At 36.0% G+C, this 27,583-nt stretch overlaps 1 protein-coding gene across 4 annotated transcripts in view; it reads left to right on the top strand.

Moving 5' to 3' along the window:
- Positions 1–27,583, top strand: part of DACH1 (dachshund family transcription factor 1) — a 467,964-nt gene that overhangs the window by 234,626 nt on the left and 205,755 nt on the right. For all 4 annotated transcript variants that reach the window (XM_027973690.2, XM_012184753.4, XM_060394521.1 and 1 more), the window contains exon 3: positions 21,789–21,950. In XM_027973690.2, the coding sequence (XP_027829491.2) occupies positions 21,789–21,950 (162 nt within the window). The remainder of the gene's footprint in view (positions 1–21,788; positions 21,951–27,583) is intronic.

The following is a 27,583-nucleotide window of genomic DNA, read 5'->3' as shown; positions in this document are numbered from 1 at the left end:
TCATACTAAGCAGTTAAATCTTTTAACTTCTATTCAGTAAATGATTCATCTATGAAGATGTTTGATGAGGCTTGACATTGATAGCAAATAATGTAAGGAAATGGGAAAAATACTTTCTGGGAAGAGACATGCTGTTCTTTAGATAACAGAGACCTATGTAACAAATTAGTTATAATATATCACGTACTCATATAATTTTCTACTTGATAATTAGAGATTTCCAGTGTAACTAAACCAGCCATTGACTATGAAACCAATGCAGTGGTAGATATAACATCGGTGATTGGGATTTGCTATGCATTGTTTTATATTTTCTTATGGAATAATAGGCAAATAGCTAGGGCATTTTTATCCATTTGAATCTTCTTGTACTTTTTCTCCACGATTGGATATTTCACTGTGAATAAACAGTACATATAAAAATTATAAATATATTTAGGGCATCAGATATGTGCTTAAAGAAACAATATGTGTTTGGGGCAGGAAGCTAAGAATGATTAACCTGTTAGTGGACAAGTAGTTATGCTAGTGAGTCTGGGTTAGGAGATTCTGATTTCTAAGGCACTGCCAACACAATGTCTGAATTTGATGATTTAGTGACTATATATTTAAAGCCTTAACTCACTTTTGGGGATTTTTGTTAAATGTTGGTTGTATCCATACAACTGGACCTCTTTTTTGATGTGACTTCGCCATAATATATTTCTTATCATAATACATATGTGATATATATATGTGATAATAATGTGTAGTATAATGAAAATTACTTGCATTTTTTGCAAAATATATTTTCCCTTTGCTTAGAACATGTATTAAAATTGTTTCCATCTCTTAAAACCATTTTCCTTATGACATTGTGTTGTGAATATTAGTGTCTTTTAATGTTAAGAACAATAACGATAGCCTAGACATGTCAAGTGCTTTTGTTGTACTGTGCACGATAGACGTTCATTATGTGTATTCCCTCATTTGATTTTGATAACCACTATGATATCATTTATCAGTTTCATTTCCAGGGCAGTTTAAATGAGTTGTCTAAGGTCATTTTGTACATTGTGGATTCAACTTGTATGTGGTCTTGAAATTTGATCCAGAGTTCATTCATGCAGGTACTTATAAAACAAAAATCTCTATGAGAAATATATTTTTCTACCAAGTTCTATTATTGATCTTGGGAAATACAGTTGAAGGAACAGATTTATGGGTGTGATGGCATGGGTCTGGCTCTGTCATTTGTTCTGCACAAGTAGTGGCAGCTCTGTCAAGAGTGGGGATAGTAATAACAAACAAACAAAAAAAACCGGAAGGACCAACTCTGATGGAACGATAGCAAGACAAAGAAAGTAAGAAAACTGTCATTATGAAACATCTATGGCCATTATTCACACATCCTGTGTCATTTAATGTTCTTGCTAATTCTGTGGGACACAGGCAATACATGATCTTCTTTATTATAGCTGGGGCAAAGTTAACTGAAACTTTCAGAAGAAATTAGATCTTCCAAATGGAGGCCATCCACCCAATGACGGAAGGTGGACTGAAATGCAGATCTTAGAGGAGACAGGAAAAGACTTTGCCATAGACATGTGAACACTTAAAGCCACTGTCGCCTCTCTCCTTCTCTCTTTCTCTCTCATTCTTTTCCCTCTCTTGAGCTCTCCAGTTGCTGCTCCAAGTTTTCCTACACTGGTCTGCATCCTTTAGGATGAAAGAACATGAATCAGTTTTAGTACTGTATCAAAGCACTGAAAATATCAACACCAGCTTTAGCCATCTCACTATCATAAGAAATACTTAAATGACTGATATAGCTCAGAAGAGACCTCTTCTTTGGTGTCACATTCCATAAGGTTTGTCTAGTATAATTTCAATTGTCCAGCAGTCAAATGAAGGACACTGTCTTATTATATATTCTATAGGCATGCCATCTTATTATTTATTCTGTGGATACCTCCAGCTTGATGTGGAAAAGGAAACTCAAAGCAATTGAGCATCATTTCATTTTTCTGTTCCTGGTACCTCTAAATATAAAAATCAAGATCGCTACTGGACATGGGTTTGGGTGAACTCTGGGAGTTGGTGATGGACAGAAAGGCCTAGCGTGCTGTGGTTCATGGGGTTGCAAAGAGTTGGACGTGACTGAGCGACTGAACTGAACAGAACTGAACTGTAGTCTTATGGAACTCTTTTGTACAAGGACTTCATTATAAGAAGTAAAATAGTGCCTGGGGAAAAAAAAAAACAATTATGTTATCCTATGAGTCTGGGTACATGCTATCTGTCGAACAAGTATGGGAAAGATTTAAAAGGATGGGAGATTTAGAATAGCAATGTATTTGGGCTTCTATGTGACGTAGTTGATGATTTTCTTCAATATTCCTCAATAAAAGCTTTTATTGCAGATGTTGTTAGTTGCTATCCAATAACTTGTTATCACTTTCTTCCTTTATAACAAAATCCTGATTTTATTGAAAAAATTCATATTCTTCTCCCATCATGATCTGGCATGATCAGGTGATACAATTATGGCTAGTGTGTTCTGAGTGGTGATTCTTTAAGGTGTCTCCTGATGATGAATTCTTTGTGGGATAAAGAATCTTCTTTTTGTTTGGTTGCTTAAAATTATTGTACCCAAATTACTAACATGGAGATGTTTTCCAATATATTGAGGACAGCAGAAAGGAAGTATGGAAATGATTTGGGTCCTTGATATGGCTGACCTACTGATTTAACCAACTCTAGTTGTGCTCCTGAAATTCTTTGCTGAAGGACTGCTGCGCTTTTAGGATTATATTCAGTTCAGTTCAGTCGCTCAGTTGTGTCCGACTCTTTGTGACCCCATGAATCGCAGTACACCAGGCCTCCCTGTCCATCACCATCTCCCGGAGTTCACTCAGACTCACGTCCATCGAGTCCGTGATGCCATCCAGCCATGTCATCCTGGGTCGACCCCTTCTCCTCCTGCCCCCAATCTCCCAGCATCAGAGTCTTTTCCAATGAGTCAACTCTTAGCATGAGGTGGCCAAAGTACTGGAGCTTCAGCTTTAGCATCATTCCTTCCAAAGAAATCCCAGGGTTGATCTCCTTCAGAATGGACTGGTTGGATCTCCTTGCAGTCCAAGAGATTTTCAAGAGACTTCTCCAACACCACAGTTATTATGTAATTTGGGGATTTTTCCTTACTTTCTCTCTGCTTTCCCACTTAACTTCACAGCTTATTCCTTAGAATATGATAAACTATGTCAAGACTTCACATTTGTGACAGTGTGCAGATTGTTTCAGGGCTTCCCAGATGGCACTAGTGGTAAAGAACCCTCCTGCCAATTCAGGAGACATAAGAGATGCAGGTTCAATCCCCTGAAAGAGGGCATGGCAACCCACTCCAGTATTCTTGCCTGGAGAATCCCATGGACAGGGGAGCCTGGCAGGGTACAGTCCATAGGGTCTCAAAGAGTCGGGCCCAACTGAAGCAACTTAGCATGCATGCACACACACAGTTCGTTTCAGTTGTCACTCTAGTATCATTTTTATTAAACATGTTTATAGAGTGATATGATAATGTCAGGTAACAGATACTAAGTAAATAATCATTTTCATCACTTAATATTATACGCATGGCATCTAAGCAAAATTAGAATTTGGCTACAGCTTCAAGTATATTTTGTTGCTACCCATGTCTTTCCTGTTATTTGTTCTACTTTTGCTTAATAGTTTCTACCAGATGCTTGGATATTGATAAATAGTAATTATATATATTCTATGTTTATTTGAGCTTATCAGGTTACACAATGAAATGAAGGTTTTATTGCATTTACGTTTCAGAGTTTAATCAGAGTGTATTTACCCCTGCAAGTGCAGACTTACTTTTCTCTCACTAAATGTTCTAGTGTGCTTTTTTATATTGCAAATTTTGAGGCACATTGACTAAAATATGATACTGATGTCTCCCTGCTATATGGTATACATTAATACCTTTCCAGATATTTTTGTGTGTCTTTGAACGCTTTGAAAATTTCCACATGACTGAAATTGACAAACAATATGGATCAACTTTCTTTGTAATAATAACGTGCATATTGCTCAGATTTTCACATGAAAATGAAGAAAGCTGGTGGAATGGGTCACTGGTGAAATACTTAGCTTTTTAATGACATATATTAGACTCTCTGTGATTATCAACACTGTACTGTTGTCTTATTAGTCACTTTTTAGTGGCTGAACTAAATGATTTGTTTTGACTGTCTCATTGTTTGGAAGAAAAGCTATTGCAGAAGTTTTATGTCTGTTTTTGGTCTTGTTAAACTAGAAAGGGCATAGTCCTGTCTCAGAGGCTTTTCCTGAAGGACTTACAAGTCAGAGCTCAGTGTCTGAGTTTGTTTCCAAACTTAAATTTCTCAAGTTTCAGAGAGACAGACTTCTATTAGGCCACCGGGCTAGTGAAGCAATGTTTAGATATTATTTCAATCAAAGAACTGTGTTCCATTACCCTAGGATCTATGTCAAGCTGTGGATTAGGTTAAAAAACCAACAAAAGCTCCTGGTGGTTGAAAGATTATAAGTATTTTGCTACATTACTGCATTGCAGGCATGAGCACGTTCTTTCAGCATTTTTGAGTTTTACAATGTTACAATTAATTAATTGTGTCTATCTAGCTAAAACACTAGTCAGAGTTGCTGTCTGCACTTTTAATAAATCCTTTGAATTCCCTTGATCTTTCTTTTTTTCTTATCCTCTCTGTGTACTGTAGCAAAACTTTCCCAAACCCATAAAACTTTGATTAATGGAATGAAGAATTGGATTTGTGATACCTGTTTTCATTATTCTCCCATGCTTCTCTGACCTCGGGGTCACTTTCTAAGTGTTCCTCAGCCTTTTACAAAAACTGATAATTAAAAAAAAAAACAACCTGAAATTTATATAAAGCATGACCATCCTTGCTGTTACTAAGTTCTTTATCCACAAATACATGCAATAGCCATTTACTATACACATTTATATCTAGTGTTTCTATTCTAGTAGTTTATGTCCCTTCATTTTCTTCACTCTTTCTTCCTTTTGCTCCCCAACCATATGCATGCTTACAAACTAGGTAGAAGATAGAGTGTGGAAAAAAAAAGTTTATCATTTGAAAGTATTTTTCACTGTCACCTTTGGGTAGCACTTCATGATTTTTTGCATGAAATCCAGAACTATTCATTGATTCTAAAACCATCTACTAATTAATGAAAATGAATTGCCTCACTCTGCTTCAGTTTCTGATATCCAGATTTAACTATGTTTTTGGAAGAACTGTGTTTTTATCCTCAACTTTCTATGCCAATAACCTGACTTTTTCCTTTTTTTTCCATGCAGAATTCATGGTAAAACATCTTTAATTTCTAGGTTTCCTTCTCTCTCCTTAGTCTCTCTTTCTCTTATAGGCAAATATAGTAAAGAAGCAAAGCTGCTACTATGAACGTGTTTATATCCTCAACCCTGGGAGAACTCAATGTCTCCCAGCTGTGTGAAGTGTATTTCTTAGTAGGGAGCCTGGTCCCACTTTTTTACGTGGTCATGCTGGTGTAAGCAGCTATCATGTTTGGATTCAAAGGTGGCCCAAGAAAGCGTCCTGGGGACATGGTCTTAGAATGAAGTACAGCCCAATTCTGTCCGTATGCTGCCAGGTGGGAACAGGGTTCGGTGCCCTGCTGAGAGTGATGTGCTTTGTGAATAGAATCTAGTAGTGGTGTCCAGTTCAGAGTATCAAGCCAGGCCTCTTCCCCTTGTGTTTTAGGATATCTAAAGTAAAATGCAGAAGATGGCATCTTTCCTTTCTCACAGCTTAAGTGAACCCTTTTGGTGATGTGAGAATCTGTCTTATTTATGCTGTGGTGTGGAGATAAAGATATTGTAATCAAGGTCATAATAACTTTTATGCTCAGTATAGTGCTTCCTAAAAAAAAAAAAGTTCTTTTTTTAAATTAACTTTTAATTTTATGTTGGGGTATAGTTGATTTATAGTATTTTGTTAGTTTCAGGTGTACAGCAAAGTAATTCAGTTATACATACCCACTTCAGATCTAGGGATACCTACAGACTGAAAGTGAGAGGATGGAGAGAAGTATTCCATGCCAATGGAAATCAAAAGAGCAAGCACCGGGGTAGCAGTACACATCTCAGACAAAAAAGGGAATATTAATTCAGAAGAATTCAGTTCATTTTCTTCTCTAGAAAATAATGAAAAAAAAACTACTCATGAATGATTATTGGTTGAGAGTGTCAGCTAAATAGATAGACTTCTTAAAAATTTGAATTGCCTAACAATAGCATGAATTATTTAGCTTCTAAGTGTATTTGATTCTGAAAATAGAAGGTTTGTTTTTTTGTTTTTTTTTTTTTGGTCTAAAACAGGGCAGACAGTACATAAATAATGTACTTATTTATAGTATATTTAATTAATTTTAAATCTACAGTGAATATTGTGCACTAATGGTGAGATAATAAAGCGTCATATTTTGCTAAGTAGAAGACCCAATTTAAGAGTTATATTTTGCAGAAACAGCTTGTCTTCTTCCTTCTTTTTGTAGTTTTACATTTAGCTAGAGAGATTGTTCACTAAGATTCAACACCTAAAGAATGCATTTTTTTATATTGTTCAAAGCTGACCTCTGCTTTTAGAAAAGTTTATCTGCACTTTTTCATCTGTTTAGAAACATACATTTTTGGTTAAGAGATCGAAGACAATCTTTCTTTGTCTTTTTTTTCTCCTGAGCTAGGGAGGTTGAGATAAAAAAGAATGACTGCTTTAAAAGTCACACATGGCTGTAATTTAAGATTTTTTTCCTCTCATTGTCCGTAACAGTTGAAAGAAACCTTCAATGAAAGTTTATTAACTAGGCCAATGCCTGAGGCAATAAAGGTTCATTTATTACCAGTTTCTTGGCTGTTTTTCTTCTTCTATTTTTCGGTTAAACTCATAGCGTAAGATAATACTTCACAAAATTAAACCTTTGACCTTCTGTAGAGTTAAGTCTCCTTTGATTAGATAAAGTAACAATTTATGGTCCAGCATGAGGTTGCACACGAAATGAATAATGCAATAGACTCCGTGTGGACTGAGAATCTATTGCTTTTGAAAAGATGAATGCTGTTTAAAGGGGGAAAAGTCCGCTTAAGTGTGTTGTCTTTATTCAATATGCACTTTAGCAATATTTCAAAATGCTTTACTTCCAAGATAAAGTTATGTTTGAATTTTCTAATTCTCAGAAGGAAGATGTATGGCAAAAATACTGCAAAAAGCTTGGTAATTCTTTGTAAAACTGTCTTGTGAGTGATTAGGCCACACACTCCAGGTATTAACAAAGGCTGAATTATAAAATAAATAATTGCATGAGAAAAATGACCATTGCTTTTACAAATGGAGTTCTATAATGATGGGACAATTAACATAGTATAATTTGCAATAACTTGATAAGCTACTATTAACATGACTTAACTTGATATTTGATAACTTTTACCAACAAGAAGTGTGAGAAGAACACTATATAATTATAGATCCACTATATAATTAGACTAGATCCTTTATTTTTAAACTAACCCGTAGGAGTTCAGTTTCTGTTTGTTATGAAAAAGTAACTTTTGTGAATAACAGTAATGTTTTAAATTTTGTTTTGCTTAAGGTATGTTATAATTTTGAAATGCCATATGTGTTGCCAGATGAGTGATTAGATATAATTTTCCAGATATTTCTCTCATTTTGCCATGTGTTCTTTTCAAAATTGTTTGGGTAAATTGAGAAAAGTCTCAAATCCATCAGTGAAAATATTTTATTGGAATTGCCTAATGACTCCAGAGTTGGACTATAAAGAAAGCTGAGCGCCAAAGAATTGATGCTTTTGAACTGTGGTGTTGGAGGAGACTCTTGAGAGTCCCTTGGACTGCAAGGAGATGCAACCAGTCCATCCTAAAGGATATCAGTCCTGAATATTCATTGGAGGGACTGATGCTGAAGTTGAAACTTCAATAGTTTGGCCCGCAGATGGGAAGAACTGACTAATTGGAAAAGTCCCTGATGCTGGGAAAGATTGAAGGCAGGAGGAGAGGAGGATAACAGAAGATGAGATGGTTGGATGGCATCACTGATGTGATGGACATGAGTTTGAGTAGGTTCTGGGAGTTGGTGATGGACAGGGAGGTCTGGTGTGCTGCAGTCCATTGGGTTGCAAAGAGTCAGACACAACTGAGTGGCTGAACTGAATGACTCCAGAATAGATACATATGATTTCAGATTCAAATTTGACATTTATTTCTTTCTTCAGCTTCATGGAGGTACAGAAATGTGTACACAGCACAGGCCCATGTTTCACATGAAGCTGTTATGATTAGCTGGTTGTTTAAATTACTAATCGATATGCAGAAGGTGGATGCTTGAGAGAAGTGTTTTAGTTTCAGTTTGGTTCTTTTTCAATTAGCTTAAATTATTTAAGGTGAATAAATCTACTACAGTGATTTAGTTTCTTTTAATAGAATCTCATGGTATAACATAAATTAAGTCAAGAGAAGCCATTGGATCAGTCCAATGACAAACTTCACTCATAAATGAAGAGATGTAAGGAAAATGGAACATTTGCTCTAAATTATTATTGTTTTGAAATAAAGTGAAAGGTTTTATTGGAATGTACAAAAGACTTGCATTTCTTGCCATATTGGAAATTAGATATCTCTTTCTGTTGCAATGATTTTTGCAGCAAAAAAGCAAAAAGAGAGAAAGAAGTGAATAATGCCAACTGTTGGTAATTTTCCTCGACATCCACTTGCTCTTTTCCTAGGTGAGCTGGATTTATACTAATCAAACCTCAAAGGGGAAATCATTTTGAACATCGGTTCAGTTCAGTTCAGTCGCTCAGTCGTGTCCGACTCTTTGCAACCTCATGAATCGCAGCACACCAGGCCTCCCTGTCTATCACCAACTCCTGGAGTTCACCCAAAATCATGTCCATTGAGTCGGTGATGCCATCCAGCCATCTCATCCTCTGTCGTCCCCTTCTCCTCCTGCCCCCAATCCCTCCCAGCATCAGAGTCTTTTCCAATGAGTCAACTCTTTGCATGAGGTGGCCAAAGTACTAGAGTTTCAGTTTTGGCATCATTCCTTCCAAAGAAATCCCAGGGCTGATCTCCTTCAGAATGGACTGGTTGGATCTCCTTGCAGTCCAAGGGACTCTCAGGAGTCTTCTCCAGCACCACAGTTCAAAAGCATCAATTTTGAACATAGGCAGCACTTATTTCTTGAACAATAAAGTATAAGATTGTCTCAAAATCATACATTATAAGTAACTGGGCTAAATTACACTAAGAAAATTAAATATCATGACTATGACTACAAAAGCATGCCATGATAAAGGCTTCCTGCTACCCTCCAGAGAAGGATGAATAATTTGAAGTTATGATCGAAGAGCTATATTTTTTTGATCTTCCTTGTCACATGGCAGTATCTATTTTTCTGAATTAATCAGAATTATTCTTTTCCATAGTCCAGCTTTAAAGCAGCAACCAAAACCCTACTTTTCCAAACACTACAATTGAGCTATCACCATTCATATTTTTCTTGAAATCATATAAGAAAAATACATTACTTATAGGCTGAATATGGAGATTCAATGATATGATGGAATAAATATAAAAACCTAATGACAAAAGTTGCTTCAAATAGTCTTTCCATTTTTATCCTATTGTTATTCAGTGTGTGCTTAGTTGCTTTAGTCGTATCTGACTCTCTGCGACCCTATGGACCATGGCTTGCCAGGCTCCTCTGTCCATGGGATTCTCCAGGCAAGAATATTGGAGTGGGTTACCATTTCCTTCTTTATTGTTATTCCATGAACATGGCTATATACTGTTCTTAACTCAGATCCTGACCTCTATTTAGAAACTGTGTATGTGTCATTATATATATATATATATATACACACATATATACGTATTTTAATATACATTATATATAATAATATATATATATATTATATATGTATATGTTGTTGTTTAGTTGCTAAGTCGTGTCTGACTCTTTTGCATCCCCATGCGTTGTAGCCTGCCAAGCTCTTCTGTCCATGGGATCCCAGGCAAGAATATGGGAGGGGGTTGCTCTTTCCTTCTACAGGGTATTTTCCTGACCCAGGGATCCAATGTACACTTCCTGTGTTGCAAGTGATTCTTTACTACTGAGCCACCAGGGAAGCCCATCTATATCTGTATCACTTCAGTTCAGTTCCGTTCAGTCGCTCAGTCGTGTCCGACTCTTTGCGACCCCATGAATCGCAGCACGCCAGGCCTCCCTGTATATGTGTGTGTGTGTGTGTGTGTGTATATATATATATATATATATATATATAATGATGCATTTATATATATGGGTGTAAAGTTTTATATATATATATATATATATGTATTTCTTGAGTCTTTTTTACTTTAAAAAGTTTTATATTACTGCATCAAAAAAACTTTACGATTACATTGTCTCCAGTTATTTATCTCATTGGATAACTCCCACAGACAAGATTTACATGTCAAAACAGTCACTTCTCTTATAACTTTTTCTCATCTCCTCCTCTCTACATCAACAATCGTACACTGAGAGCCCTGCATGTTACCATGATTCTAGAAAAAGAAAAAAAGAGAGACTTATTGAAGTATCAAAGGATTTAGCAGAGGATTTACATGGTGTTGAGAAAAGTAGAAAACAAGTGGAAAGATTATCCTTAGACTAAAGTGCCAATGAGGTGACTCTTTGACAGGAAATTAAATTTATGACACCGTTTTCTCTTTTCACTTACTACCTGCCTGAACTGTTACCAATATATTGATAAGTGGCCTCTTATAAAAATATCCTTTCAGAATGTTAATACTGTCAGTTACTCTCAGGTTGGTAAGAGCCACCTGCTTGGGGTCAATGCTTTTTGTAATTTGGTTTGACGAGTCATGTAGGTAGTAAGAAATACTGGGCCATAGACAAATGTGAGAATTTCTAATGCCCAGTTTAGTGGAGAATGGAATAATGAAATAAGAGCAATTCAAGACAAAGATTACCTCTTTTTTTTTTGTCAGTTGTTCTGTATTCAAGATATAGAGAGGAAAATAATTTATTTGCTTTTCTTCTATTTCTTGTTACTCTGTATTTAAAATATAAGACTCAGGGTAATGTTATGAACAATATATTTCATCAGCAGTACAGGTTAAAAATTTTGTGCACAAAGTTGAATGTCAGTTCTAAAAGTTGAAAGTCAATCCTAAAGTAAATCAACCCTGAATATTCATTAAAAGGACTGATACTGAAGCTCCAATACTTTGGCCCCCCTAATAAAGAGCCGACTCATTGGAAAAGACCCTGGTGCTGGAAAAGATTGAGAGCAAGAGGAGAAGGAGGCAACTGAAGATGAGATGGTTGGATGGTGTCACCGACTCAATGAACATGAGTTTAAGCAAACTCCAGGAGATTGTGAAGGACCGGGAAGCCTGGTGTGTTGCAGTCCATGGGGTCACAGAGTTGGACATGACTTAGTGACTGAACAAAAAGAAAGTTGAATTATCATTGTTTTCACGACAAATAGATTCTAAAATTTATAAAATGGAATCACAAATGAACATTTATATCAGGTTGTTAAGTGAGGTTAACTTATACTTGTGATATTATCTGTGTCTATAACTTTGACTTCCTGTGTAATCCATAAGCTACTTAAGCAAACAGCTTTCATTTTCCTCCAATGATTCCATAGTTTACTATATTCTGTAATTTTTTTTTTAGATTTGTGGACAGAGTCAGTGTGGTTAGTACTGAAGATGGAGTTAGGGGAATTGGGATTACTCTATCATTATTTAATGGTATAACTTTATAGAAATGATTAACCTAGGTGCCCCTAAATTGCATCATTAGTAAAATAAAAGAGTTGCAGTAGATAAAGTCTTTCTCTTCTCTGTTTGTGACAAGTCCAGATTCCAAGTGTCTGTTAAATATTTTTCTAAAGGTGGTAATGTTAACAGATGGAGTAGAAGTAAAAGTTTTATATTCAAAACATTGTGTCAGGTTTAACTTCCAAAAATTGCATATTTTCTTATTTTAAATCATAGTAATTTAAACATTTGAATCGATTCTGTTTCAGCCTGATTCTATGGGTTAGTGTTTAGAAGGTGAGTGTTTCAAAAACTTCCATGAAAATTTCTCAGTGATTTTACATGTGGCCAAATGACATCCCCATGGGATTCACTCCCTCTGACTTCACTACGGCTGTTACTTTGTAAACTCTGTGAGGCTGCAGATTTCAAGCTAATCAGTAAAGAAAGCTAAACTTGATGTATACTTGATTTACTAGTCATTATCAAGATTATAATACACTTCCTGTGTATTTCTCCAAATTAGTAGATTTTTTGTTGTTAATCCAAACATTTAAAAATCTAATTTAACCAATTGAAAACTGGAAACTGGTATAGTGACTATTTACATTAACAGTCTCAAAGACCAATTTTTTCTCTTCTAATGTACCTTAGGAGAAAAACTCACACTCAAAATCTTCAGCCTCTCCTGCTTTACAATAAAGTTACTTATTCTAATTGCTTATCATCTCTGTTATCTAATCATTTAATGGTGAGGACAGACATATTTCAATCATAATTTCCATTTAATAGAAAGTATTGAGAAATAAGATAAATGTGAAAATTAATTTCAGTTTTTTAGACAGCTGGCATTTAAATAAGGATAGGAAGAAGACAGAGTGGAAAAAAGGTACTGGTGTTTTCAAGTTGTTATATTGAGCCAAGAGTTCTTCTAAGACTTGGAGTGATTTCAATTGAGTTGTAATTCAGACTCATATGGAGCTTACATTGCACCTTCAGTAGCGTTTTGCAAAAGTCTATAGGACCTGTCAGGAGCAGAAAGATTACTTCACAGTAATGACTGTTGAAATGAGCTATGCTTTTTGATGTTTTACTTTCTGAATCAAATTGTTGGACAAGATTAATTGCACACAGCGAGAATTTTAAATGAATGACTATGTAAAGCATTAAATATCTCTGTATGCCACTTGGGGGAGAAACACCTAGAAGGCTTAAATGAATAAATGAATTAATGCACAAAATGCCTGGGCTAATTTTAAAATTCCTTTACTAACTATCTTATCGAAAATAGAAACCCACTTTATTCATCTGTCTTGGTTATATTGCTCTGGTTGAGGTAATTTAATATTCTTGCTTTCTCTAATCTTCTAATTCAACAGAAGTAAACAATAGGTTTCATAAATTAAAAATACACTCTTCTGAACATGCTTATAAGATTAAAAAAAAACAAGGTTGTAAACATTTATGACTGAAACAAACTAGATTGTTCAAATACTGCCATGATGTATCATGTATATCAATATGGCACTGATATCAGTTAGAATGCAAACAAGGTTTTAAATGATGTGCCCCCTCATTTCAGCTGGAGAATCCGCTTCACACCATCTGCCTATCAGATGGTTAGGAACCAGGACTGCGTATTAATGCCACATGTTCGATTTTCTTCCTTCTTGTAATGGTTAGATTCATATTGCTAATAGCTGTGCATGAGCACTGTCGATGAAATTTCTGTGACGGTGGAGTGATGAGATATTTATAAGCCGCCTGTCTCTCTGAATAATCAGTAGGAAGAATGCCAGACATAAATAACTTATCAATTCCAGAATATTAATAATAACTATCATTGGCTAGAAATGAGTACATGTTAAAGTGGTTTTTTTTCCTAAGTTTGGGTAAAGTGACAGACTCATAAAAAGTCTATCATATGGAAACTTTGAATGCTTACTATCTCTTGCTTATAACTAATTTTATTTAGCCATTAAGTCTTAGAAAATACATTTTATATGGAATGTGATGTAAAAGTAGACAACATATCAAACATTTGGAAGTCATCTTGTTGTCTTTGAAACCAAAGATCAAAGATTAGACCTTTCAAGTTAATGAGCAAACAAACAGATCAGAGAAAGAATTTGACAGCAATATGTCTCTTTTATTGATATTTATAATCTATAGTTGTAATCTACTCTTTATAACTAGGGATACTAACTTATTTGAAATAAATAGAATGGGGGTACTTTTCCCTTTTTTGAGAGAGCAGTCAGGAATGTATAACAGTATTTGAAGTATTTGAAAGCTCTTTTGATAAAATTTGAGAGGAAAAAGAAAATGCTATCTTTGCAAGGAAAAGGCTCTTAAGCAATAATAATGCCTGCTTCTCTTCCAAATGATAAACCCATGGATTGGATTTTGGATATTGAATTTGAAGTAGCAAAGGCTTTGTATCGATATAACACAGAGTGGAAAGTTAATGATTTTATGATAACTTTGATTGACATAGACTACTAAGTCAAAAGATTGGATAGAAAGCATGATTTTCAGGTGTCCATTTGTCAAATGGCTAGATTCTAACCCTACACTGTTGGATAGCTTTTGTCATATTTGCATTTTGTGAATAATTGAACAAATATAAAACTAAATAAAAGTGTGCTGGATTTTATGGGTTACTTGAAAATATTTACTACCATTTGCAGAGGGTTTAGCTGTTGTGTGCATTATTTTACCTCTATTCCCCACAACACTACTGATTGGAACTGGTATCTCTGTTTTAAAGATAGGAATTTTGAAGGTTTAGGAATTACATAACTTACTGCATTATTTCATAAAAATGTTGTCCAAAGTTTGTATGACTCTTTAAAGTGTTTCTTTCAGCCACCATATGTTTACTCTTTTTATGATAGTGAGTTTAGATAACTAGTAATTCCCATGTCAGTCACTTTTTCAAAAAGAACTTTAAAATATTTTAATAGTGCCTTAAAAAATAAAAGTATTATGAAAAGAAACCTATAAGCCAAGATAAACAAAATCTAACAATAGCTAGGTAAAAGATAATATAGAATTTTCTCTGGAAGAGTAAACAGAATGGAGCCCACAGTAATGAGTTTGTAGTGTAATTCAAACGCTAATATGACAAGCTGTATTTCCAAATGCTGTGTAAAAATATGCTCATTCTTTTGTAAGTGAGAGTTTATAAAGATCAGATAGAAAAAAAAAAAACTAAATGTCTCTTCATGCTCTAAGGCCTATGGATTTTAACTGAAGTTTGACTCACAGTCCCTTTTCTGAGGGCCAATATAGGGTCTAGGAATTGCACAATGTATGCCTGACTTCTTATCCTTTCTCTGAAGGAAAACTTAAAAAAACACACACACACACACAAAAACTGTCTTTCAATACATTATTTTATCAGTGACAGAATTTTAAGCACCCACTAAAGTCTCCCCATTGATAATGATAAAATAGGGTTTAAAATATTTTAAAATAAAATAAATTTACACTATATCTGACTACAAAGTTTAGTGCATGTTCTGATCTTTGTGTATAAAATACTATGATTGTTCTTGGGGCATATAAAAAATAAAATTTCAGGAATTAAAATAGATGATTTAATCTTTCCTTAGTGGAAGAGATTCTTTATTCATTTATTTGTTTCTTCACTGTGCACCTGCACAAGTGCGTGCATGCATACACACACACACACACACACACACACACACACACACAACTTTTCCCCCAATGAGAGAAAGAAATCCGATAAAAATTCTACATGATTGAAGAGTCAGGAGAAGTTACTCAAGCTCTTTGGTTAACAGTTACTGTATATACCAAATAGATTTGTCAATGTAAATGGTTGGTTGACTTAATCATGTACAGGACAACTGAACAACTGAATTTATATCACACAGAAGTGCAGCGTTACCTGGCTGACCTCTTTGCTTCTGCTGTGCTAAGCTACAGGCACAGAAGACTCAATCTTCCAAAGTCTGAACCTACAGTTCTGAGTCTGAGTCTACAGCAGCGTGTCTCAGATCCTGATTATTGAGTCATCCTAATTTTGTATTTTAACAAGTTTCCTTGTTGGTTCTGAATTATACTCACTTTCAAAATCCATTGTAGTGTCTCACCTTGTTGATTCTTAACTATACTCACTTTCAAAAACCACTACCAGGCTAATAAGATTTTATTGTAAAATGCAGCCACACTTTAACATGGTATATTATTGTCATCAAATAATCTAAGGGCAGAGAATCAACTTGTTGAAAGATAAAAATACAGATTTTTCAGTCCGTCTCTCAGAAATGAAAAGTGAAAGTCGCTCAGTTATGTCTGACACTTTGCAACCCCATGGACTATACAATCCTCCCAACCAAGGGATCTAACCCGGATCTCCCATTGCGGGTGGATTCTTTACCAACTGAGCCATAAGGAAAGCCCAAGGATACTGGGATGGGTAGCCTATCCCTTCTCCAAGGGATCTTCCCGACCCAGGAATGGAACCGGGGTCTCCCACATTGCAGGTGGATTCTTTACCAACTGAGCTATGAGGGAAGCCCATCTCAGAGACAGATTCTGTGAATACAGCCCCAGGGAAGATAATCTTCTGCTTTACCATGCTGTGCAGCTCTATTTGATATAGATTATCACGTCAAGAAACTGGATTACCTAGTTCTTAGGGAAAAAAATGACTTGTTTTGTTTGGAAAGAGTTAAAAGCAGTCATCAACGTGCTGTTTCAGGGTGGGATATTGGAGAATATCATGAAATCTGAATATGAGGCAAGTGGAAAGAGTTCTAAGTAGGAAAAGCTTACATAGGGAGAAGAAGTATGTGGTAAATGTTATGGATTACCAGTGTTTACACAAGCAGACCATTCTTTTCTAAATTATTTCATATTGGATATAGTTGATTTACAATGTTTTGTTAGGTTCAGGTATACAGAAAAGTGATTCAGTTATATACATATATAAACATATTTATATTTTTTCATATTCCTTCCCATTATAAGCTATTATAAGATATTGAATATGGTTCCCTGTGCTATATGCTAGGTCTTTGTTGTTTTTCTGTTTTATATACAGTAATGTGTACCCATTAATTCCAAACTCCTAGTTTATCCTTCCCCCAGAGTTTCTCCTTTGGTCACCATAGTTTGTTTTCTAAGTCTGTGAGACTGTTTTGTAAATAAGTTTATTGGTATCATTTTTCATTTCCACATATAAGTGATATCATATGATATTTGTCTTTGCCTGATTTACTTCACTTATTGTGTTCATCTCTAGGTCCATGCATGTTGCCCTAGCAAGCCATTCCTGATTACGCAGGAAGAGCTTTAACACTGTGTATTCTCCATGAAACATAAACAAAACACTGGAGCTTTTTTGTGAATTTGTTACACTGTTCTTTCAAAGGAAGCTTCAATAGGGAACAAAATATACAATGGGACCTCTTTTTAAAATGAGTGTCTATATTCTAAAGTAAGTTTTTACTAGAGGCAGCAAGCCAGAGGGGATTTGAGAATTACATTAGAGATTTGAAAGGGCTATGACAAGGCCAACAGAAAGTGCAATAACTGCAAAAGTGAAGGTGAGACTTTTGTAATTGTCTCCAGCAATGGAGAGTAAATGCTTATTATTAAGTTAATGAGATTTGCTACTTAGTATATTTTTATTGACTGCCATATATATAAAGTGTTTTTAACGGCATACATTGATACTGTCAAAGTGAAAGTCGCTTAGTTGTGTCCGACTGTTTGTGACCCCGTGGACTGTATTGTCGATGGAATTCTCCAGGCCAGAATACTGGAGTGGGTAGCTGTTTCCTTCTCCAGGGGATTTTCCCAACCCAGGAATCAAACCCAGTTCCTCAGGCAGATTATTTACAAGCTGAGGGACCAGTGAAGTCCAAGAATACTGAAGTGGGTAGCCTATCCCTTCCTCAGCAGATCCTCCTGATCCACGAATCAAGCTGGGGTCTTCTGCATTGTAGATGGATTCTTTACCAGCTGAGCTACCAGGGAAGCCAGATATTGTCAAAATAATGCCCATATTTCTCTTGTGGCTTTCCAGGTAATCCAATTTCAGAAGCATTTTTTTCATTCAGATACAAGTTGTGCCAGGCTTTGGCTTCAGTGTTTGAGATTCTTATATTAATTTGGTGTTATAACCTAGTTAGAGGAGTCAGCCCTAACTAACCCCCCGAGCAACATCCCTCTCCCCACTCTCCCCCTCAAAAAAAAAAAAGTTTAAGGTATTGAGTTTATGTTCTCAGATTTCACATTAAAGTAACCCAAGGAGCAATAAATTCAACTCAAATATACAACTCAAAATAACCAGATTCTCAGATGATAGAACTCAGCTCTTTGTATGGTTTTAAAGCTCTGTGAGTGATTCTAATGTACAGAGAAGACAAATTCTCATTCAACAGAGCTGAGAACACACGCTCTACTCTTGTGGAGTAGGGTGGGGAAAATCAGCTCTTTAAAATAAGCAAGTCTTAGATTGATTCTTGAAGTGTTGGAGCTCTTTCCCAGGTACATTGAAGAGTCAGAATCTTAAGCCTGCTTCCACTGAAAAAAAAAAGTGAAATGTTAGTCAGTCGTGTTCAACTCTTTGTAAGGCTGTAAACTGGGCCTGCCAGGCTTCTCTGTACATGGGATTCTCCAGGCAAGAATACTAGTGTGGTTAGCCATTTCCTTCTCCAGGAGATCTTCATGACTCAGGGATTGAACTTGGGTCTCCTACATTTTAGGCCTATACTTACTGTCTGAACCACTAAGGAAGCTGATTAAAGAGTCAGGATCCTGAGCTTGCTTCCTGTGGAGCATCATATTTAAGCCATTACATGACGGATGCAGGGACAGGTCTGGGGGATGGGACTGGACAGCTTTTCTAGAAAGTGTGAACACCATGTGCAGAGTCTAATTTGAAAGAGGAAATGTCTGTTAGAAGATGCGAAAGATGTCTATGTTTCTGAAGTGCAGAGAGCAAAAGGAACCTGGTGGAAAGATAATGCCACACAGAGAAGCAGAGGACTGAGTACATAAGGACCCTGACAGACACATGAAGCACCCAACTTGCTCCCCAGAGCAGGCATTGAATGCCAGGATTGGATTTGCATTTTCATAAGGTTATGTTGACTGCTGCAGGAATCATAAGAGATTGAAAGTAGAGAAAGTAAAAGCTGTTAAGAATAATTACAATACTCCATGGAAGAAATAGCGACAGCTTGTACTAGGGAGAGCCAGTAGAGATGGGGAAAATTGGCTGAATTGGAAAGTTATTAAAGAATTAAATTTGAGGACCCATCAAATATCAAGGTGAGTTAGTAGAACTAAAATCAGCAACTGTTGCAAATGTAATAGCTTTCTTCTTGTCATCATGAAACCATACTGAAAATAGAATATTTTAAAAGTATTATAGTTGAGTTATAGCATGTATGTGTATCATACACACAACTATTTGTTGGAATTTATATTAGAAATGTAAACTTGGGGAGAAAAATGTCAAGTGGAAAAATAGAAGTGTATCATAAGTACTCTTTTCTTAATACAATTATTGGAGCATTTTTAAAAGTCAAGGGTTAATGCAGGCACATGAGAAGTAGGATCTTTGAGCTGAGGGGGATGTCATATCCTGCAGGAGTCATAGCTAAGACTGGGCTTGACTTATTAAAGTAAAAACTAGAACACAAGGTCTGCCTAATTTTTACTAAACATAATGTGGCATTCTTCACACAGTTTAAATTATTTAATCCTTCTATTATCCCTTCGTGAATAGGATGACTTCACAGATGAAGAAAACATACTTAAGAAGATTTTATAGCTTATGTAAGGCCATATCATGCATAGTTATGTTTCATGCTACTGAGCTTGATTCAGATCTACCCAATAATAACACTCATATCTCAAGTTGTAGGTTTTCTTTTTTACTTGCATACTATGGAACAAGATTTACCTGCTGCATAAATCAAAGATAAAGATGTGTCATAAATTGGAGATGGGACAACACCAGGCAATAAAGGGAAAGGACAAGTGGGATGTTCACACTGGTGACAAGGCAAATTGAGGAAGAGAGATTTTCTGGGAAACACAAACAGAATTTTAAGAGAACAGGAAAGAAAATGTTCTGAAACATCTTTGAAGGAAATGAGTAACTGGGGAGTAAATTCAATCATAGGAAGAGGAGAGAATCTGTTCAAGTTGGGACTTAAATGGCAATAAGTGTTCAGTTCAGACCCAGATGAATTCCTTTAGTTCAGACCAGTGCCTTTTTAGGGGGTGGTTTTCAGTTTGTCACGCAAAGATCCAGTCTGAAAGTTTTATTGCATTGGGGTGAAAGTTGTCAGGGTGTTTTTGGTCGGATCTGAAGGAAAGGTGAGGTCTTCCCCTAACCTCTAAAATAAAGCAGAGGTTTCTAGGGGAAAACAAAAACAAAACTTTCTTTAATTCCTGAGGCAGTAACTTATTTGCTGTAGTAACTAGAAGTGATGATTAGTGGGGAGGAAAAGGAGGAGAGAGGTGTTCAGTCTCTAATCCACCAGCTGTGAGTGGAAATAAATCATACAGATAAATTCAGAGCGGGCTGAAGCACTGTAGCCAGCTCTGAAGTAGCCATAGCAAAAAGTATGAGGGCAGTGGGAGGGTATATCCTTTTATAGACGTCAAAGTTCTAAAGTTAAGAGAAATCATTCACGTAGTGCTCAGACATGTTCAGCTATTTGTGACCCCATGGACTATAGCCTGCTAGGCTTCTCTGTCCATGGGATTCTCCAGACAAAAATACTGGAGTGGATTGCCATGCCCTCCTCCAGGGGATCCTCCTGACCCTGGAATCGAACCTGGGTGTCCCGCATTGCAGGCAGATTCTTTACCATCTAAGCCACCAGGGAAGCGATGAAGAATGTCAGGATGAAGTGAATTGACTTAGAGGTTCACACTGCTCTGAAACCTCTGCTGGATACCTGGAGCCTGTACCTAAAGCTGACACTTCTCTTTCTGCTCTTCCATATTGGTCTCACTGTTATTTCTAATTTCATGATCACTCCTTTAAAAACAAAGGTTATTTATTTATTTGGCTTCATCAGGTCTTACGGCACATGGGCTGTTTCACTGTGGTGCGCAGGCACAGTAGCTTCCAAGTGCAGGCTCCAGAAGGTGCACGCTCAGTAGTTGCGGCACACGGGCTGAGTTGCTCCATAGTATGTGGGATCTTAGTCCCTTGACTAGGGATCGAACTGCTGTCTCCTGCATTGCAAGCAGATTCTTAACCACTGGACCACCAGGGAAGTCCCCTCATGATCACTCTTATCTGTTATTTTCTTAGTGAACAGAGACAAAATGGATAAATATCATGGCATAGTGATTAGAAGGGTTGACTCTGGGACTAGAATACTGGAGGATGAGAAGTAGAAGAGTCATCTGGGACATTCGATGGTCTGTGAGAAAGTGCAGGCTTGAAGACACAGAGCGCATGTGGGCCTTGGGGCCAAGTTCAACACAGGGGGAGTGAGGCATGAGAACAGGGAGATTTAGGGTGATTAGCTAGCTTTCCAGGTCTAGTGAAAAGCTTGGTGAATTATTAAGCAGGTTATATTTTTGCCCTCATTAGGCAGCTGGACAGCATTGGAAGCAGGCAGAGAATGACATATTCAGATGGAGTTGTTTGAGAGAGAATTCTGGCCTTATTTCTACTATTATTCTTCTACGTACGAATTATGCTTCTGCTAATACTGATGTGGGAGTTTGGAGAGCATTCTGTCCATTCTATCAATGTTCTTTCATTGGTTCATTGAGAATGAATATACGATATGAGAGTATTGCATAAAGCAATCAGATACTCCAATATGTTTGTATATGTGTTGTATAAAGTACAAGAACTCTTATGTGAAAAATCAGAATTTGCATTACCTCATTTTTAATTTGTTCTTTGAAGGTTTGACAGCAGCAGCTGCAGCAGCTGCCGCTGCTACCAATGCAGCTATCGCCGAAGCAATGAAGGTGAAAAAAATCAAATTAGAAGCTATGAGCAACTATCATGCCAGTAATAGCCAACATGGAGCAGATTCTGAAAATGGGGACATGAATTCAAGTGTTGGTAAGTTTTCTGTTCAGTGAAACTTACTGTAATCATTTTGTTACTAAGTGACTTTCTTTTACAGAACCTAGCTATTGGCTACCCATTCAAGAAGTTGTTCCTTTTAGCTTTGAAGATAGTGTACCTTTTGAAGAAGCCAATTAGCCTAACAACATGTCTTCTAAATAAATAATTGACAACATTATTTTTTAAATGTCAGAATTAACTTTAAGTCTGCAACTCCTACTATAAGATTTTAATTAACATATTTCATAATACAAATAAGCTTTATTAGTTAGAATTTTGAAATAATTGATTATACACAAGGTGACAGAAGAATATTTACAAACAAAACCACACACTACTAAATTTTAATTCATTGGTTACCGAAGAAGAAATGTGCCTTAGCAGCAAAACATAAACTTTACCTTCTCATGTGCTGGCTGCAAAGAATAAAAATTATGCTGATAATTAATACTTTTTTTATACAACCATTATCAATTTCTCTTATTTAAACTATGCCACTTCAATTTCTTAATTTGATCTTATTTGTTCTTGAGGTGTGGAGAAAAGTGAGATTAATAGCCACTGTTTAAAATAAAAGAGACAACTTGATCTTTGCAGAATTCTTTTCGGTAATTCATTTTGTCAGTAAACTTCAAGTGAGGGCTATATTTTTATTGATGATATCTTTTGTATCTCTGTTTTTGAGATACAACATTTTATCCTCACCAGATTTTTTCTTTAAAATATAGAAATCATGCTCAAAATTTAATGTAACATGAAAAATTTGGATGCTACAAGATATATACAAGAGACTATATCCAGAATAAATGTTCATGAGGGAGGCAATCAGTTTGGCGGTTCAATTAGATTTTCTTTTCTATGCTGCGTTTTAACAGATTATCTCTTTAAATAATCAGTATCTGCTTGCTTTCAGTTCCTTGATGTATAGGTATAGGTGTAGGAAGGAATGCTGTGGACTTCAGACAGTTCATGAGATCATGTGCTAAATATGAGTAACATAGTAAGTAATTTTAAAACACATATGCAAATACCATGGCTTTAGTGATGCCAAAATGGAATGTACAGAAGAGGAAAAGGAGAACTTTTTCATCAGAACTAGGCAAGAGAAAGAAAAGGAGCAGTGTTAACGGCTTTGATTTGAGAGCATGATAAAGAAGATGGTAGCAATACTTAGAAGGATGGAAAGATGCATAAGAAAGCCAAAGAGTGGCACAAAAATTGAAAAGAACTAAAGGAAACATCAATGTTCACATTTATGGTGCTTCTATTAAGAAGACAGAGGGCAGTGGGTTCTTTAGGTTATAGTTTACACACTTCAATTTAAAGTTTTAAAAGTTAAAAACTATTGAGGCAAAATGAAAGAATTATAATTATCTTTTTAAAACTATTGATTGCACACAGTTTTAACATCATGGTCGTTTACTTTGACCAATAAAATAAAGCAAAATTGAACACTTTTAAAATCAAGTATTTAGCCATTATAAACCATACTTATAATTGCAAAACATAATTTGGATTGTTTTCAAAATTTTAGGAGAGTTAAGACTTCAGTGCGGTTTCTTGTTGGTAGTTGGTGTTGTGAGGAGGGATCTTTGTTAGGCAGTGTAATAACACTTGAACAAAATATATTGAAACTTTATACCTCTGTCAAATTTCCTGAGCAGCAGAGCAGAAACTGGCTTTGGAGAAACCAATAGGCATAAGATAAAGAGAACATAATTAGACATTGACATACTCTTAACATTTAATATTATGAAATAACATTTGCTTTCTGATCACCTTGTGCCTACCATAATTATATGGATACCTAGATATCATAGTGGCTTAAACAAGAATCAGTTTAAATTTGTGTTTTAATTGGAAGAAATCACTTTTCTTCCATTAAGGTATTTGCTTGCTAGTTTATATCGCTTTTTAGTTTTGACACATATCATCCAGTTTGAATCAGAAATGGGTATTATTTGAATTTTCCTAGAGGGTCTTAATATTTTGAGACTGTGTTAACATTAGTGCTACCATTAGTCCCTAAGGCACATAGATCATGTGTTTTATATATCTATAGCTGTTTGGGGGCAAAATGTTATCATTGTCATTTTTCTTCTATTCTCACATACCACTATCCTCTAAGAATTTTTGATTTATTATTCTTCTGGAGCATACCCCTTGCTCCCTTCTTCTTTACTTGGAGATCAGGGAAACAGAGTTTGGAGCAGGGAGTGCATAGAGCGGGAGAAGGTACAGGGCAATGGTGAGGGGGAGCTGAGTTTGCATAGATCACAGTAGTTGCTTTAAAACGAGGCGCAGTTTTCTCTGCTTCTGAGGACAGTGCCTGCCTCTTGGTAAGTGTCTAATAACTATGACTTATTAAACACTTCTTAACTGCGATGTGACTTTGGAAAGTTATGTAAACTTTCTGAGCTTTACATTCCACATCTGAAAAATGGCATAAAAAATAGTATCTTCATCATGAGAATTAAAGGAAAGCATATTTGTCAAGTGTTTATCATTTTATTCATTACAATGTCTGTTTATCACACTTTTGGTCATGTGTAAGGTTGGTTGTGTGGGTATTGTTTTTGGTACTGTGATTATTTCTTCCAGCTTGCCCTCCTGAAAACCATCTTCTTCCTCTTTTTACAGCCGTCAACTATTTCCTCCTGTTTTCCTATGCTCTCTGCTAGGTATTATTTGTTAAGCTTCATGCCTGTGAGGAAATTTGGGGGCATCTGTGACACCATTTGAATTTTGTTGTGTGTTTGATTTTAGCTTATTCTAGGAACTCAAAAATAATCCTAATAGTCTCAACACTCACGGGGCACGTAGTCTAATGGGGGACGTGGTTAAGTAAGACAGTCATAACAGGATATGATGGATCCCCAGGAATATCAGTTAGCAGGAGGCGCTTAGGAAGTGGTATTGAAGCCTATGAATTCCAGGAGGAATCCCAAGAATCTCAGAAGCTTTATATTTCAGGATACAAATGTACTTGCTCTCATGAATCTATCAGCCCTTTGAAGTAGAAAAACCCCTCAGAGAGGTGCTACTTAAATGATGTATTGTTACTCTCAGCCCTGCCCAAATCTAGTGGCATTTCTGAAGTCAGTTCAGGTTCTTTTTTTCCCTTGTACTCATCTGGCTCACAAGTTCTGTTAAACGTTTCAGGTCTCTGTATGTAGAAACACTCTATTTTGCCCCCTTTTGGTCATAAATAAAATCCTTCTTGCCCTAGAAAATAGATTTCTTTTTTCTTTTGCTTGGTTTGATTTGGCTTGGTGAGGTGAGGGATGTTTTTATTATAGATGAGTGTGTCTAGTTCTTAATATGATTTGCAAAAATTAGCCGGAAAATAAAGGTGTTTGAAGAAACCTGTGACACTGACAAATAATTATTTTACATCCCAATTTTACTTGGTAACCTTGAGCTCACATCTTTCCAACAGAATGATCACTTTAGGAAGAAGTGAGGACTTTAGGATAGACCCGAGTAAGGCATCGGCAGGCTGAGTAAAATATATGGCCGTGTCGCCATTCTCCCTCATCCACAATCAATTGGATTCTTTTAGTTTAATATTTACTTGCTAAGATGAGATGCTAGTCTGCATGGTGATAAACAGTCTGCTCCTGGCATCTGAAGGTGACCTGTCAGTTCATATGGACAAATCTCCTGCTTACTGAAATGTACAAAATAAATCATTAAAGCAGGCAGGTGCTCATTCCAAGATTTAAATCACCATAGATTTATGATTTGAATTAATGCTTCATTTGGCCATAGAAATAGATGCTGAGACAAATGATATGCACTGGTTGGGGTTTCCATACTGTAGCCATCCTGATATTGATTACTGAGATGTCTTTGCAATCTCTTGTTTATATCAAGTACTATCTTGTGACAGGTTGGCTGATATAAGCTACATTGCAGATAAGAAGGAAAAATGTCCTGGATTCTTTTTAGTGGCAACACTATCCACAACATACAGACCAGATAAATTGCTATTTTTTTGCTTTAAGGACTGATCTACATAACCATCTTAAAAAATGCTGCTTGGAAATTGGGACTGGGATATTGGAAAGGCAGAATTTAAAACCGGTGAACCCAAGGTCAATTTCATAGTCTCTGTAGCTGTGTTTTATCTACTTATCTTTTTTTTTTTTTGGCATCATGCACATTTTTGAGGATACTAAATTAATCACAATCGATTTAATCTAAATAAAGGAAACTTAATTTAACTTCTAGTTTTTAAATGCTATATAAATATTGACATAGTAAGCATCTCTTAATAGTTTCTCTGTTATTTACATACTTGCTAAACCTAATATCTTACTCCCTTAACTAATGACAACAAAGGAAACGACTCTTTTAAATATAAATACATTAAATATTATTTCCAAGTACAAGCATTTGTGGACTATAATTTACCAAGAGACAGGAAAAGACTGCATTTTTACTTCTCTTAACATTTTATTTAAGGAAAACACTATGTACACAGTTTAAAGAATACAGGAGGATTTAAGAGGGACCTTTGCCACCAGCTAATATCTGACTCATAGAACTGGTAAACAGCTATCAACAATAGTAGATTGCTTGCTTCGTAGGAAATGAGTTCATATCTATTCAAAATGTGATCTCAAAACAGATGTCCCAAGAAAATCTTATTGTTTAAACTATAGTCATAACCCCAAACTGCTGTTATTTCTTTGAGGAAGTGAAGTAATCTTAAGACTTCGGAGTTTCTCCTCTGAACACCATGGAAAGTAGACGAGAATACCCTAATGCAGTGATCCACAAACTGAACACATTTCATATGCCTGAAATGTAGGATTTGTTTGCATTTTCCAAATTCTCAATAGTTAAAAGGATATAGGAGTTTCAAGTAAAAACAAGAATTTGAGTTTGGGATTAAACAGCTGTGTGTGTTCTTCAGTGGTATTCCTTACTTCTTACCTCTGTCCACCAACCAGCAAACAAAACAATGAAGAAAAAAAAAAAAAAAGCTGGGCAGATAGATAATAAAATTATCTTCCCCATCTGACCATCCCCTTAACTTTTTTTTGCTAGTCCTGAAGAAATAAAATATTTTGCATTGTAGTCATTTCCTTTCTTCTATCTCACGTGTCTATTTGGAAGGCAAAATTAATATTGTGATTTCAGGAAAAAGTCTTGGAGACCTTGAGAAAGCAAATAAAAGGAAACTGAGAACACAGGCCACCAAGCAGAGCTCTGAAGTTGCGCATTGGATTCTCTGCTTTGGCAATGTTAATGAACCTCAAATCCTTCCTATAATTAGATGAGGGAATTGCTTATATTTTCAAACAGATGATGCTGCTATAATGAAACGATTGACAGGGAATTTAAGAGTGTCTACAGTAGTCATTTGGTTTCTGTTATAAAAAAAGTTTAAAAAGAAGATTGGCTTTAGACATAGGTCCTGAGAGAGGTAGTAATTTACATAGCATGCTGTGACAGGTGTCTTTGTATAGGAAGGAAATAAAATGGAAGACTAGAGAAATGATGGGCAGGTATAGCAATTTTTCGGGGAGGGGGTGTCCTGTGCTTTTTCTGTGTAGGTTCTTTAAAAGGGGCCGAGACTCAAGAGATGGATCCGGATTGAGTGCACAGCTGTAACTGCT

This window comes from Ovis aries, chromosome 10, assembly GCF_016772045.2.
Source record: "Ovis aries strain OAR_USU_Benz2616 breed Rambouillet chromosome 10, ARS-UI_Ramb_v3.0, whole genome shotgun sequence".
Taxonomy (NCBI): domain Eukaryota; kingdom Metazoa; phylum Chordata; class Mammalia; order Artiodactyla; family Bovidae; genus Ovis; species Ovis aries.
This window is presented reverse-complemented; position numbering and strand designations above follow the sequence as displayed.